The sequence below is a fragment of the Aspergillus ambiguus genome, assembly GCF_047715705.1.
Source record: "Aspergillus ambiguus strain CBS 117.58 unplaced genomic scaffold BDV59scaffold_9, whole genome shotgun sequence".
Classification (NCBI taxonomy): domain Eukaryota; kingdom Fungi; phylum Ascomycota; class Eurotiomycetes; order Eurotiales; family Aspergillaceae; genus Aspergillus; species Aspergillus ambiguus.
Window position 1 is genome coordinate 471,216 of NW_027395522.1, and position 12,875 is coordinate 484,090.

Sequence of the window (12,875 nt, forward strand, 5' to 3'; positions counted from 1 at the left end):
TGCTTCTTCCGTTTCTTCTGTTTCTTCTGTTTCTTCCTCTTCGACCTCTTCATCCTCTTCTCCTCGTTCCCCTCGTGCATCGTGGGTGTTGTCGATTCATCTCTTGACGTGGATCTTCTGCCCAGAGCACAACTCCCTCTTCTTATTTTTTTCCGATCCGTTGCGCCGTTTCTCCCGTCTTTAGACCGAGAGAAAAAATACCGCCAGGAAAATTAACCTCCTTCTCTTCCTTTCCTCCATCCTCAATCCTCCATCCACTCAACAACCCCGGAGCGATGGCAGTTTCGGCACCCACCCCTAAGTTGGATCGCTACATTGTCATCCACGTCGCAACCACCTGTGACGAACATGGTGTCTACGTCACGAAGGATTCCGCCGAGGTGATTGAGCTGGGATGGATCTTGTTGGATACCAAAACCTGCGAGGAGGTATGTCGTTTGTCCTGTTGCTGTCGTGGTCTCGTCCTTCCCTCTTTCCCCTCCTCCTTTTTTCCCCTTCTTCCCCTCTCCGTTCTTTCCCACCAAATCCCGAATCAACCACCGGCACCCCCTGAAAGACAAATCACCACTCCCCTCATGCTGACGCTGACCTCTCTCAGCTGCATCGTGAAAGTGTGCTGGTCAAGCCTGTCAACACGCCCATCACGCCTCTCTGCAGTAAGTCTCCTTCCTCCAGGATGTATCGGTCAGTAACTGACGGTTGTCCATAGCCAGCCTGACCACTCTGACATGGGAGCACGTCCGCTCGGCAGGTACTTTCCGTGATGCTATCAATCGCTTCGACGCCTTCGCCCAGGAACACCTCCTCAGCAAGAATCTCGAGTTTGCCTTTGTCACATTGGATTCGTGGGACCTCCGTGTCCAGTTGCCCCGGGAAGCCCGAGACAAGGCTGTCGTCCTGCCGCCTTACCTCCAACACTCCCGCACCTTCGACCTGCGCACCGAATACCAGCGATGGCAGACTCATCACCCCGAGTCCCTCCCCTTCGGTCCCAGCTCCCTCTCCAACATCTGTGCCGCCCTCGAAGTCGAACCCGTCCAGACCTCCGCCCCTATCAAGCATAACCTTCCCTTCCATCTCCAGGCTCTGGCCCCCGCTTCCCCTCGACGTGCCATGGAGGAGGCCATCACTCTCGCCCGTGTGCTGCGTGGCCTGATCCGCAAGTCTCAGCCCGCCCACGAACACCCGGAGATCCTGACCCGTCCTATGGATGCCCGCGCCGACGTGCGGGCCTTCCTCTCCGAACGCAGCAAGGTCCTGCACCTCAGCGGATTGCCCCACGATACCACCCAGTCCGAGTTGGAGAGCTGGTTCACCCAGTTTGGCGGTCGTCCCATCGCTTTCTGGACCCTGCGGACACCCGATCAGCACAAGCCCACTGGCACTGGCTTTGCCGTTTTCTCCTCCCACGAAGAGGTAAGTCGTCCGCAAGGGTGTCCGATGCATTGCACTAACTGTCTTGTTCGTAGGCGGCCGAAAGCCTCTGCATGAATGGTCGCGCCCTGAACGAAAAGGCCATTGAGGTGTCCCCCTCGTCCAGCCGAGTGCTCGACCGTGCTGCCGAGATCCTAACTCCCTTCCCGCCCTCCAAGAACCGCCCGAGACCCGGTGACTGGACTTGCCCCTCTTGTGGATTCTCCAACTTCCAGCGTCGGACGGCCTGCTTCCGCTGTTCCTTCCCAGCCATGGCGGCCACTCCTGACCCGCTGGGATACGGCGCAACGTATGGTTACGGTCCCCCGTCGATGATGCCCCCCCACATGGGACATGGCCACGGCATGGGTCATTCTCGCGGCATGGGCGGTAACGGTGGTGTGGTGCCGTTCCGTGCTGGTGACTGGAAGTGTGGCTCCGAGGGATGTGGCTATCACAACTTCGCGAAGAACATCAACTGTCTCCGTTGCGGTGCTCCTCGCTCGGGCGCGGCCGTTGTCGCCGATTCGGCTTTCCCCTCCCCGATGGATCCCCCGTCTGGGTTCGGGATGGGTCCAAACTCGATGACCAGCACGCCGGCTCCTGGCCCCTTCACCTCCAGCGCCGGTGGCTTCGGAGGATTTAACCAGCAGTTCGGTGCCCCGCCCAGCAACTATGGCCTGCCTTCTGGTCTGGGCAACACTCCGGGAGGATACCCCCCGATGGGTCAGATGGGTGGTTACGGCTCCACCACGTCATCCCACTCGGCCGCGTCCTTCGCTAACCCCGCCACGCAGGCTGCCTTCACCGGGGCGGACGCGTCGTCCACCAGTGCGGCGAATGGCGCCTTCTATACCAATGACGGTTCGAGCGATCCTTTTGCCTTCCTATCCACCGGCCTGGGAGGACTGTCGATGGGTGACGATGCCCACTCGCGTCGCAACGGCGCGGGAGCCAGCAAGTCACCGGCGTAAGGCAACCCGGTTATACGACTTATTCTTCGTTTTGATTCATGGCAGGGCTCCCCTCCCCGCGGCTTTCTTTGTCAATACGGCGGTCTAGATTGTTGCTATATGTGATGGTTGATATGCGTTTGTATAAGGATTTTGCAGTTCTGGTGCATTCGGTTGGGAGGAGCAGGCCGGTAGCGTGTCGTCGTTTCCCTGGATTGGATCCCCTTTTGTTCATTCGGATTTGGATTTGGATTGTGGAACCTTTCGGAGTGTCTTATTATTATTTCCTTTTTCTTTTTTCTTTCTCTTGTTGGTTGGTTCCATCGAAAGCGATGTTTTGAGGGTATAGAGGGTTACCCTGGCTCTGAGCGCGACCAATTTGAGGTTCAGTCATGGCATTGCATTCTAGATATCTGTTGTTATTTTGGTTTCCCCGTTCATCGCTTGCGCACTTTGGAACTAGGAATGTTTGGAGAATCATGGTCTTGACTCACGGATGGGATACAAAAGGAACGGACTGGGGGGTGTTGGGGATATTCCTTTTGAGCCAGCAACTACAAAATTCAAGCAGCGACAGATTTTGAGGTTTGGTTGAGCTATGTATTAGGATTTGAATCGAACCATGATGTCCATAATGCAGTCAGTATCTTGCGTTGCGACGTCCTGCGTACAGGAGAGTCGTATTAGTAGATATGTGCCTAAGGCGAGCAATGACCTAACCGCGCGGCTAGCGTCTAAGCTCTCAGGCAGCCGCGGGCCTCGCGTCCACCTCGATCTGTCATCGCCCATGCCGACCTCCAGCTCTTACCACGAATCCCTCGAATTGCATCTGTGATTTTCTCCCGTGTTGTCGAACTGTGTTATTTTTGATTCGTCGTTTTAGTTCCGCAAGAAGAATCCCCCCTGTGCATAATGTCCGGATACGACCGAGCTCTTTCAGGTAAGACAGCTAGCTATCGTCATGCGGAGAGACGGCTGCTGACCTTTTGCAGTGTTTAGGTACGATGGGTGGAATTGTCTAGTGCTAGGTCTAGCTTGCTAATATTGTCCAGCCCGGATGGGCACGTCTTCCAGGTGGAATACGCCATGGAAGCCGTCAAGCGAGGTGCGCCATCCATCCCACCGATCCCATACTCATCGATACTGACGACCCGACGATGGCGGACAGGAACCTGCGCTGTCGGAGTAAAGGGCAAGGACATCGTCGTGCTGGGCTGCGAGAAACGCTCCGCCCTCAAGCTGCAAGACACCCGCATCACGCCGTCCAAGATCGCCATGGTCGACAACCACGCCGTGCTGGCCTTCGCCGGGCTGAACGCCGACGCCCGCATCCTCATCGACAAGGCCCGTCTCGAGGCCCAGTCCCACCGTCTCACCGTCGAAGACCCCGTCTCCATCGAATACATCACCAAGTACATCGCCGGCGTGCAGCAGCGCTACACGCAGAGCGGTGGTGTCCGTCCCTTCGGCATTAGCACCCTGGTCGTGGGCTTCGACCCGAACGATACCGTGCCCCGGTTATATCAGACTGAGCCATCGGGCATCTACTCCGCGTGGTGCGTGCCTTCCCTCCCTTCTGCGTGATGTTTGGTGATGGGTGCGGTACTGATGGTAATGTGAATTGCGTACAGGAAAGCAAACGCCATCGGCCGGTCGAGCAAAACCGTCCGCGAATTCCTCGAACGGAACCACCAGGATGACATGGACCGCGAACAGACCATCCAGCTCACCATCAAGTCCCTCCTGGAGGTCGTGCAGACGGGCGCCAAGAACATCGAGGTCGCCATCATGGCTCCCGGGAAGTCCATCGAGATGCTCCCCGAGGACCAGATCGAGACCTACGTCAAGAGTATCGAGACCGAGAAGCAGGAGGAGGCCGCGAAGAAGAAGACTGGCCGCGGCGGCACCACGACGGCCGCCATCCTAACGCGGGAGGGTCGTGAGTAGGGGGTGGAGCGGTAGCTGGTTCGGTGCCGGAGTATCTTAATCATTGAGATTGTCGAAGCGACGTTACGAATAAATCCTTTGTCTTACGAGGTTGCTCATGTAGTGGTGATGTGTATTTACGCAAGTCGTACCTCATTAAATTCGCTCAATCTACCCCAGTCGATCGGCCGGGTCGCTTGCGGTGAAGATGGACCGGTGCTGGTCGCCGCGCACGCGGTCGTCCTTGAGCATTCTAATTGTCGTTAGTACGAGGGCCTGTCTTCCTCGCTGGCCGAGTCAACCGAATACGTACCTCGAGTCTATCCGCGCGTCTTCTCCTTCCACTTGCAGCGCAGGTTTGGGGGTGACGGCGTCGATCACGAAGTGGTTATCGCAGTGCGGGCAGTATTCGTCGCTGGAGGATTAGCCGGCTACCTGGACCCGTAGGCTGGAGCTTGGATATGTACCTCTCTTCAAACTCGGTGGCGTCTTTCCGGAAGCATTTCTTGCACTTTTTACAGGCGAACACCTATCGGGATTAGACGTGGGGATCGACGGAAGGGACGAGAGGAGGGGGAGGAGGGAGGTACCATCTCAGTGGCTTTGGCGAGGGTGTGCGACTCTTGTTCATGGTGGCATTCGGCGCAGTCGAACCATTTTCGGCCTGGATTGGGTTGGTGAGCATGTTGTATAAGGGTATAAGAGGGAGGGAGGAGGAGGTCGTACAGCAGGGAGAGCGAATGGCGACTTGGGCGTTGAGGATGTGTTTGCTGGCGGGGTGAGCTGGTGAGGATGATCAGGAGGAGGGAGGGGAGGTACCACATGATGGATCAGACGATGGAGGGAGAATGGTGTATGGGGGAGGAGGAGATGGAGAGTAGAAAACAGAGAGAGAGAGATTTGTAGAGAAAATGGCAGTGGCAGATTCCTAAACGGGAATTACTTGTTCGGGCGACAACATCGAGACCACGAGAACTTCAACATCACGAGATCAGCGTCTGGATACAAGAGAAAGGACGCTGGACGCGATCATCTCAGAGTCTCATACACACCTCTCGTGGACCTCGTCCTGATCTCCCACCGGCATCTGTATAGGCAGACATCCATCATCAACTCCCCACTCTTCTCCTTTTCTCCTCAACTTCTGTATTTCTCTCTCTCTCTCTTCTCCTCTTCTACTCTCTACACTCTACCCTCTTCCACTCTCTACCTTACCCCATCCACTCTCACTATTCTATACTCTTCCACTCTGCCTCCCCTCCATTCCCTACACTCGTTCTCTCCACGACTCCACCCGTTCCTGATTGTTTCCGCCTGAACCGTTCCGACCTCCGCCACCGGTCTGGCCACAATCCGCCTTCTTTGGTTCCTCTCCGGAATCCTCCAAATCCTCGTCCTCTGCGATCCTGACTTATGATCGTCCTCCCTCCTTGCATCTCGTGTCGCCTTAGTCGTGGTCATGGAGGGCTCCCGCAAGGACAAGGACGCTACCGATAATGCTCCCATCGTGCGTCCCGCGCTTTCTTACCTTCTTATGCATCCTCCGCTAACTCCCTCGCAGAGACCGGTGTCCTCCCTTCTGTCCCATTTTGAGAATCTCGCCCATCGTCGCTCTCCGTCTGCCCTTCCCGCCGGTCCCCGCGACTCGTCTTCCTTCCTGAGAACCCCCGAACCCGCCGACGAAGGTCGTTCCTCACGGGCGTCGCTGGACCTACCCCGGCCGCGGTCCCCATGGGTCTCCTCGACCGACCTCCAGAATGGGCATTATCTGGACAGAACCAACGGTGGCGATCCCGTGCGCCAGGGCGGTTCTCCGGGACGCTCTAGGCGTCAAAGCAGACCTATGTCGATGACCTTCCATTCCTCTCCCCAGTTGGCTCCGACATTGACCGTCGACTCGCCGCGGTCACCACCGCGTGGGTTCGAAACGGCAGTGGACCGCGACGAGGACATTCGGGCATCTCGCAGCCCTCCGCGTACGACACCAGATCCTCTACCCCCCAGGCCAGTTCCTAGGGGAGTATCCTACAACCGACCAGTGACGCCCACTTTTGCCTCGTCGGTACCGACGGAGCGGAAAATCGACCATCTATCTCCCGGGGCAGTATCTCGCACGAGCGAAGGCCCAGCGGATCGAAAGCCGAAGAGCGCATCGTTGCCTCCGCCAGCGAACCGCACCGACAAGCCCAGAATCCCTGCGAAGCCCGCAGGATTGTCCTTTCACGATGGCCGGTCTTTGTCTCCAAAACCAGAGCGTGCGCCGTCCGAGGATCGGGTCTCGCCCTTTAGCACACCCCCTAGCAGTCCAGAGAAACCGTCGCCTAAACAGCTGTCGAACCGCCCAAATCAACCCTCGCATTCCCCGTCGCAACAGCCCGTCGAACCACCGCCCCGCCGGTCACTTGATGATCGATCACCTGTTCCGCCTCCCCGTTCCATCCGAGATGATCCAGAGAGGGTGTACTCTCAGAGACCGCCGATTCCTGAACACACGAAACCGCTCTCGGTGCGGATCCCCCAGGGTTCGCCGCCGGTGCAACCGGAGACCATGTCCAGCGTTTCACTGTCCGCTCGTCTTCAGACCCCCGATACTCCGCGTGACCGTCCCAACCTCCCCCCGCGACACCCATCTGTAGCCCGGCGGACGGGTCGGTCCCCGTCACGACCGGCCCAGCGTTTGGAAAGTCCGGCGCCACCGTTGACTTCCCCTCGTCCGGAACACCGCCCGCCCTTCCCCGCGGAGGTGCAGACCCCGATCCAGGCGCCCAGCCAGGTACAGCGGCAACCGTCGTTCTCCAGGGAATCGAAACCGACACAAGCCCCTGCCGTTCCCGAACGGTCGGTCGTTGAGCGACAACCCGTTCGACCTGTGCCGGTGCCCGTCCCGAGCGAGGATGAGCAGCCTGCCGATGACCAACCTGTTCCGCGGACGGACTATCCGGATGCCTCCTTTGCCAATCGTCGGCCTCCGATCTTGAAGACCGGCCCCCGAGAGATCCCGACTCGTTACGACACTCGACTTATCGATGTGTGTGGAAAGCACGCCTGTACGACGGGTTATATCACGCGGGTCTGGGATCTCACCAGTGGTGAGCAGCTGATGAGTCTTAGTCATGGGGAAACGGTGAAATGCCTTTCACTGGCGTTCAAGCCTGGGGTGGGCTTGGAGGACGAAGGCCAGCGCATATGGTTAGGGACGAATACCGGCGAGCTTCATGAGGTGGACATTCCTACCCAATCCATTGTGGCGTCACGGTCGTACCCATCCCGTCGGGAAATTATCAAGATTCTGCGCCACAAAAAAGAGATGTGGACTCTTGATGATGAGGGTCGTTTGCTCGTGTGGCCTCCGGATGAATCTGGTGTGCCCAATCTTCAGTATAGTTACCACAATCCGTATGACCGTGTTGCACGTGGTCATACCTTTTCCATGGTCGTTGGCGATACTTTGTGGCTGGCGACAGGCAAGGAAGTGCACATATATCGGCCGAATGCTCGAGATGATGTCTCCTTCAAGGTTTTGAAACGGCCGTTGGGCTCGCAGCATTCTGGAGATGTCACCTCCGGTGCCTATACCACCAAGAATGGTGGGCGCGTATACCTGGGCCATGCCGATGGCAAAGTCACGGTGTATTCAGCCAGCGATTATGCTTGTCTGTCGGTGGTAAATGTGAGCGTGTACAAGATCAACTGCTTGGGCATTGTTGGCGATTATCTGTGGGCCGGCTACAAGACTGGGATGATCTACGTCTATGACACCAATACAAACCCGTGGACTGTGCGCAAGGACTGGAGGGCTCATGATAGCCCGGTTTCTGGGTTCCTCCTCGACTCCAGCAGCGTGTGGACGATGAATCGGCTGCAAGTGACTTCCCTGGGGACTGACAACTGCATTCGCCTTTGGGATGGCATGCTTGAAGATGATTGGCTTGGTGAGTGTTCCAAAAACGCCGTTGTCTACTTGACTAACACCTTGGCAGAGTGCCGCATGCAAGCTAAAGATGTCGAGTTCTGCACCTTTAGAGAGATCCGCGCTGCTGTTATCACGTGGAACGCTGGTGCGTCTACTCCAGGCAGCGTGCGCTCGTCCACATTCATTCAAGAAGCTGTCCGCCCGGACAACCCGCCAGAAATTCTGGTGTTCGGATTCCAGGAATTGGTTGACCTGGAGAACAAGAAAATCACGGCCAGTATGTATGCCTCTTCTCATGCTGTAGCCCATGCTAACAATTCGCAGAGAGCTTGCTCATGAGCAGTAAGAAAAAGGAGAGTGGTGAAAAAGAGCATATGAGCCGTCAGTACCGGGTTTGGATGGAGCATCTGACGCGATCCATCAATGAGTGCATGCGTCTGGACGAGTCGTACGTCCTTTTGCACAGTGCCAATTTGATTGGCCTCTTTACCTGTGTGTTTGTTAAACATAAAGAACGCCAACGGATCAAGAGCTTGAGCGCTGCGGAGGTGAAGCGCGGTATGGGTGGACTTCACGGCAATAAGGTATGTTTCTCCAAGCTCGACGCGGACTAGGCTAATTATATAGGGTGCTTTGATTCTCCGTTTCGTCCTGGACGATAGCTCCCTCTGCTTCGTGAACTGTCACTTGGCAGCGGGTCAAAGTCAGACCGCACATCGCAACAATGACATTGCCGCTATTCTCGAGACGGAATCGCTGCCGGCTGAGCAGAGTTTGATCACGCGGGCAGACCACTTCGTCAATGGTGGGGATGGGTCGATGATCATGGACCACGAGATTTGCATCCTGAACGGAGACCTCAACTACCGCATCGACTCCATCCCACGGCACGTGATAATCGAGGACGTCCGGAACAACAATCTCACCAAACTACTTGATCGAGATCAGTTGCTAGCCTCACGACGCAAAAACCCAGGCTTCCGGCTGCGCGCCTTCACCGAAGCTCCGATCACGTTTGCCCCGACCTACAAGTACGACGTCGGCACGGATGACTACGACTCTAGTGACAAAAAACGGTCCCCTGCTTGGTGTGACCGCGTCTTGTACCGTGGCCTCGGCCGGGTGAAACAACTGGAATACCGACGGCATGAGGTACGGGCGTCCGACCACCGACCCGTCAGCGCGTCCTTTAAACTGCGGATTAAGACTGTCCTGCCGAAAGAACGGGCGGCGGTATGGGACGTCTGCCAGCAGGAGTTCCAACAGGAGAGGAAACGGCTTGCATCGGATGCGAGGTAAGCTCCCTCCGAGACTTTATTGAGCGTGGCTGACGCGTCTAGCATCGAATATCTGATCAGCGTGCTGGGAACCGACCCGCAACAAGCACGGGCCTTGATCTTGGGGACGTAACACGAAGAACTACCTAGACTGCTGCGCTTGTGGCAGCGTGTATGACTAATGACTTCACGATAGATATGTATGTATGTCGAGATGGGATTAGAAGGGCAGGGGGATTTTAATCCTAATACATGCGGAGTGCTGCCCAGTATATACTGAGATAGATTACGACTAGATAGGTTCTGCCTATTGTTTGAATGGAGAGATTATTCAGGCCCAAAATTGTGATTATTTCTAAGCTATCTAGTCGTTGATTACTTTATCACATATGTGACAATCCACCTAGTAGACCAGTCACTGTGGATATAGACCGTTCGTGGAATAGAGCATGGTAGTGTCATTTCGTGTCTCTTGCTTGCGCCTGATTCACAAATGCCGCCTAGTATTTGATCAGGTAAGCTCGTCCTTCCAATCAACGTACTTCAACTCCCTATAGATGAACGGCATCTCTTGCACCTATAGTGATATTCTTAGGTTGCCATCCCCAGCATGATATATGAACGACTACTCAACGTAGCACTCCGGTGAGAGTGCCTCCATATTTCAAGCTTTCAGTTCTCATGCTTGCCTACAGCAGGCTTACACCTACGCCTGGTATTCGCGCAAGCGGACACTTTATTACAGGCCTCATGCATCCCTGCGTCCTCCAGTTCTACACGAGGAAAACGTCTACAGTATGGGACTGAAGTTCAGGGCCGATGGCAAGAACACATCGGTCAGGTCATGTATGCCGTATTCCTTGATCAAGTGATTTATCACGAGCCTTGTATGGTTAGCCTGCCACCAACAGTGGTAAGTATGCTGTCTTGGAACAAGGAGTTGTACTGCCTTTTCGTCTGAAGAACAGTACAAGAGCGAGAGCTGCGGTCCTCGGTGCGGCTATATGGAGAATTCTGTTCTACTGTCCACCCCAGCGTGTTGCAATCGAGCTTTCGAGAGAAACTGAAGGAGCGAGTACTTTTTTATCCTGCGCGCAGAGCAGGGTTGCGATCAAAGGCTCACTCGTTCGATGGTTCCAACGTTCTATCCATCACTTCCCTTGATCGTTCCGCCATAACGACGATGTATTTTAGTCACAGAACAAAGTCTCTGAATGCAAGTAGACTTACTGAATTGAGCACCCATTCCTATCAAAGGCGGGTCTCCCGCCTCTCCATCGCCCGGTCTCGAAGATTGAGGTGGCCGCTGTCAGGAGGGTAGAGCCTGGATATGATGTTGATTATTTGACGGCTTAGCGTATGATGTCAAGAACGTGCAAATTTAGTTGCGAGGAGAAATGATTGATAAAAGTCAGAAATGAGGTATAATTATCATTACTCGCCAAGTATCACAAGCTTCGCGAAACATAAGTAGATCAAACAAGAAGCCCCGCCAACAAATTTATACATTAACAATCTTGACTCGAGCGCGCTCCACATGCTCCACCTGCAGTATCTTCGCCGTTTGGATCTGAATGACTTGTTTTGAGCTTGGGTAATGCTCGACCTTGCCACCCTCCTGTATAATGCCCGCACGGTCTAAGCAATTTCGCGCGCGTATGTAAGGATCCAGCCTCCAATAGTTCGTCCTCAATTGCTCGACCGTCTCTTCACGATAATGGCTGGCCTCCGAGACACCAAGGGAATCCTTCGCCCGCGAAGAAGCAATCCATTGAGAGGTAGCAGCAAGGAACTCGTCTGCAATCCCCTGTCGTTCGGCGAAGAGAACGTTTCTCGTCATATAATCATCCATGATTTCGTTCTCTTCTGGATCGGGTTCGGTGTACTCGTACTCCCAGTCGTCATCACCGCCTAGTTCGCTCACTATGTGCTCGCGAGCTATAAATTGCTCGATATCATCTACAGACCGGGTGAAGTGGATTTTCTTGACCAGTTCCGGATCGATCCAGCCCTTGATTACTTTCCAAATACCTATGGCAATATGTCAGCGGGCTGGAAAGACTTGTAGAAACGGTCAACCAACTTGAGAATATCTTTGGGGAATTGTGTAGGAGTAGTACCCCCAAGGACTCGGGATAGTATGTTTCAAAACATCGGATGATGAATTTTACTGGGGCGTATTCCTGATCCTATTAGCGAGGTGGTCGTGGTGCCTGGGAGATCAGACACTCACCATATTTGCGAGAGAAAAGCCGGTCATGTCAAAGATTACCGTCTATAACGGGCGTGTTAGTACGTGTATCGCATGTCAGTGCGTAACTTGGAGCGTACCGCGGTTTCTACCGGTGGTGACAGAAGTAGTTTGACCGATTCAATTATATGTGTAATAAACTGGTTCAGGACCACTTCACTTTGAGCACCAGGCTGGTGCAGCCGGACGCGAATCACGCATACAGGCCGGTTCATCCTATCCACACCGCGCACGTAACACTTTCCCATCCGCAACTGATCTAGGAAGGCCTCTCCCTCCTCAGCTGCCTCTGGGTCAAGTGCCCGCTGCGACAGTTCAAGGGCATGCAGTTCTCCTTTCGACAGCAGCTGGCTATCGACATGCATATCCTTCATTCGCCACCTGAGCGAGTTCAGCAATCGTATAAAAGCCTTATTCACATCCCATTTAGCGAAGCGCAAGAAACGGAGGAGGTATGCGTCGGGACGATCATGTTTGGCCGCGGTGATGATTCCAAATCGTACTTCCTCGGGGGTCAATGATGCAAGGCATTTCCGCGCGGTTTTTATATCCGATGTGCTCATCCCTCTACTGCGTAGATTATCTATCAGGCGAGCATGATGCGGCGGGTACGCGATGGAGCTGTTGCGTCGCGAGAGGTTCGATTCAGTCCGGAAGATGAACGAGTTTCTGCTGCGGAGAGAGGGCGACGACGCCTTGGGCTGAACGTCTCCCGGCGAGCTGACGGGACTGATGGGATCGAGAATGCTCGATACTGCTGGCGCTTCCCCGAACTGGAGGATCAGGGCCCAGAGCTGCTGCAGGCGCTCTTCCTGCTGCGACGAGAGATTTCCCCAGAATCCGGATGAAACACGGTGCATCTCCATTATCCGTCGGTGTCTTGATTCGGGATTCTGGGAATTTTCCTGTTTTGGGTTGGGAGAGCCAGACAAAAAAAAAGTATTGTGCTCCCCTAGTCGGCTCCTCTTCCCCGCAGTCGAAGGACTCCAAGGATGACGATCAACCCCATCCACCTCGGCTGCCAGCCACCCATGGCACGCGGATCGTCATGATAGGTGCGCTATGATCCCAATCCACGGCTGTTTCGGACTCGATCCGTCTTCGTGGGTACGTTGGCGTTCGTTCAACAATCCAGGATGAAA

General features: G+C 55.0%; 5 protein-coding genes across 5 annotated transcripts; 3 read left to right on the plus strand and 2 right to left on the minus strand.

The window, feature by feature from the left end:
- The first annotated feature begins 13 nt into the window (after positions 1-13).
- Positions 14-2,397, plus strand: BDV59DRAFT_164809 (putative RNA binding protein (Arp)). Its single transcript, XM_073687630.1, has 4 exons — positions 14-428; positions 599-656; positions 710-1,416; positions 1,470-2,397. The coding sequence occupies exons 1-4, from the start codon at positions 276-278 to the stop codon at positions 2,385-2,387; spliced, it is 1,836 nt and encodes a 611-aa protein (XP_073549610.1). The 5' UTR covers positions 14-275; the 3' UTR covers positions 2,388-2,397.
- Positions 2,398-3,156: 759 nt separating this feature from the next.
- On the plus strand, positions 3,157-5,014 carry pre6 (proteasome core particle subunit alpha 4). Its single transcript, XM_073689197.1, has 7 exons — positions 3,157-3,306; positions 3,359-3,365; positions 3,419-3,471; positions 3,535-3,922; positions 3,998-4,551; positions 4,612-4,819; positions 4,881-5,014. Exons 1-5 carry the CDS (start codon positions 3,279-3,281, stop codon positions 4,311-4,313), a joined length of 792 nt encoding a protein of 263 aa, XP_073549611.1. The 5' UTR covers positions 3,157-3,278; the 3' UTR covers positions 4,314-4,551; positions 4,612-4,819; positions 4,881-5,014.
- BDV59DRAFT_200646 (uncharacterized protein) lies at positions 4,464-5,116 on the minus strand (the record flags this gene model as incomplete). Its single annotated transcript, XM_073693631.1, has 4 exons — positions 4,464-4,545; positions 4,606-4,707; positions 4,760-4,821; positions 4,883-5,116. 4 exons carry the CDS (start codon positions 5,114-5,116, stop codon positions 4,464-4,466), a joined length of 480 nt encoding a protein of 159 aa, XP_073549612.1.
- A 359-nt stretch (positions 5,117-5,475) lies between these two features.
- On the plus strand, positions 5,476-9,671 carry BDV59DRAFT_164900 (putative inositol polyphosphate phosphatase). The gene is made up of 6 exons (XM_073687631.1): positions 5,476-5,799; positions 5,854-8,224; positions 8,273-8,482; positions 8,530-8,789; positions 8,833-9,500; positions 9,546-9,671. Exons 1-6 carry the CDS (start codon positions 5,752-5,754, stop codon positions 9,613-9,615), a joined length of 3,627 nt encoding a protein of 1,208 aa, XP_073549613.1. The 5' UTR covers positions 5,476-5,751; the 3' UTR covers positions 9,616-9,671.
- A 1,312-nt stretch (positions 9,672-10,983) lies between these two features.
- BDV59DRAFT_200648 (CRAL-TRIO domain-containing protein) lies at positions 10,984-12,599 on the minus strand (the record flags this gene model as incomplete). Its single annotated transcript, XM_073693632.1, has 4 exons — positions 10,984-11,513; positions 11,566-11,665; positions 11,716-11,757; positions 11,814-12,599. 4 exons carry the CDS (start codon positions 12,597-12,599, stop codon positions 10,984-10,986), a joined length of 1,458 nt encoding a protein of 485 aa, XP_073549614.1.
- Positions 12,600-12,875: the final 276 nt, after the last annotated feature.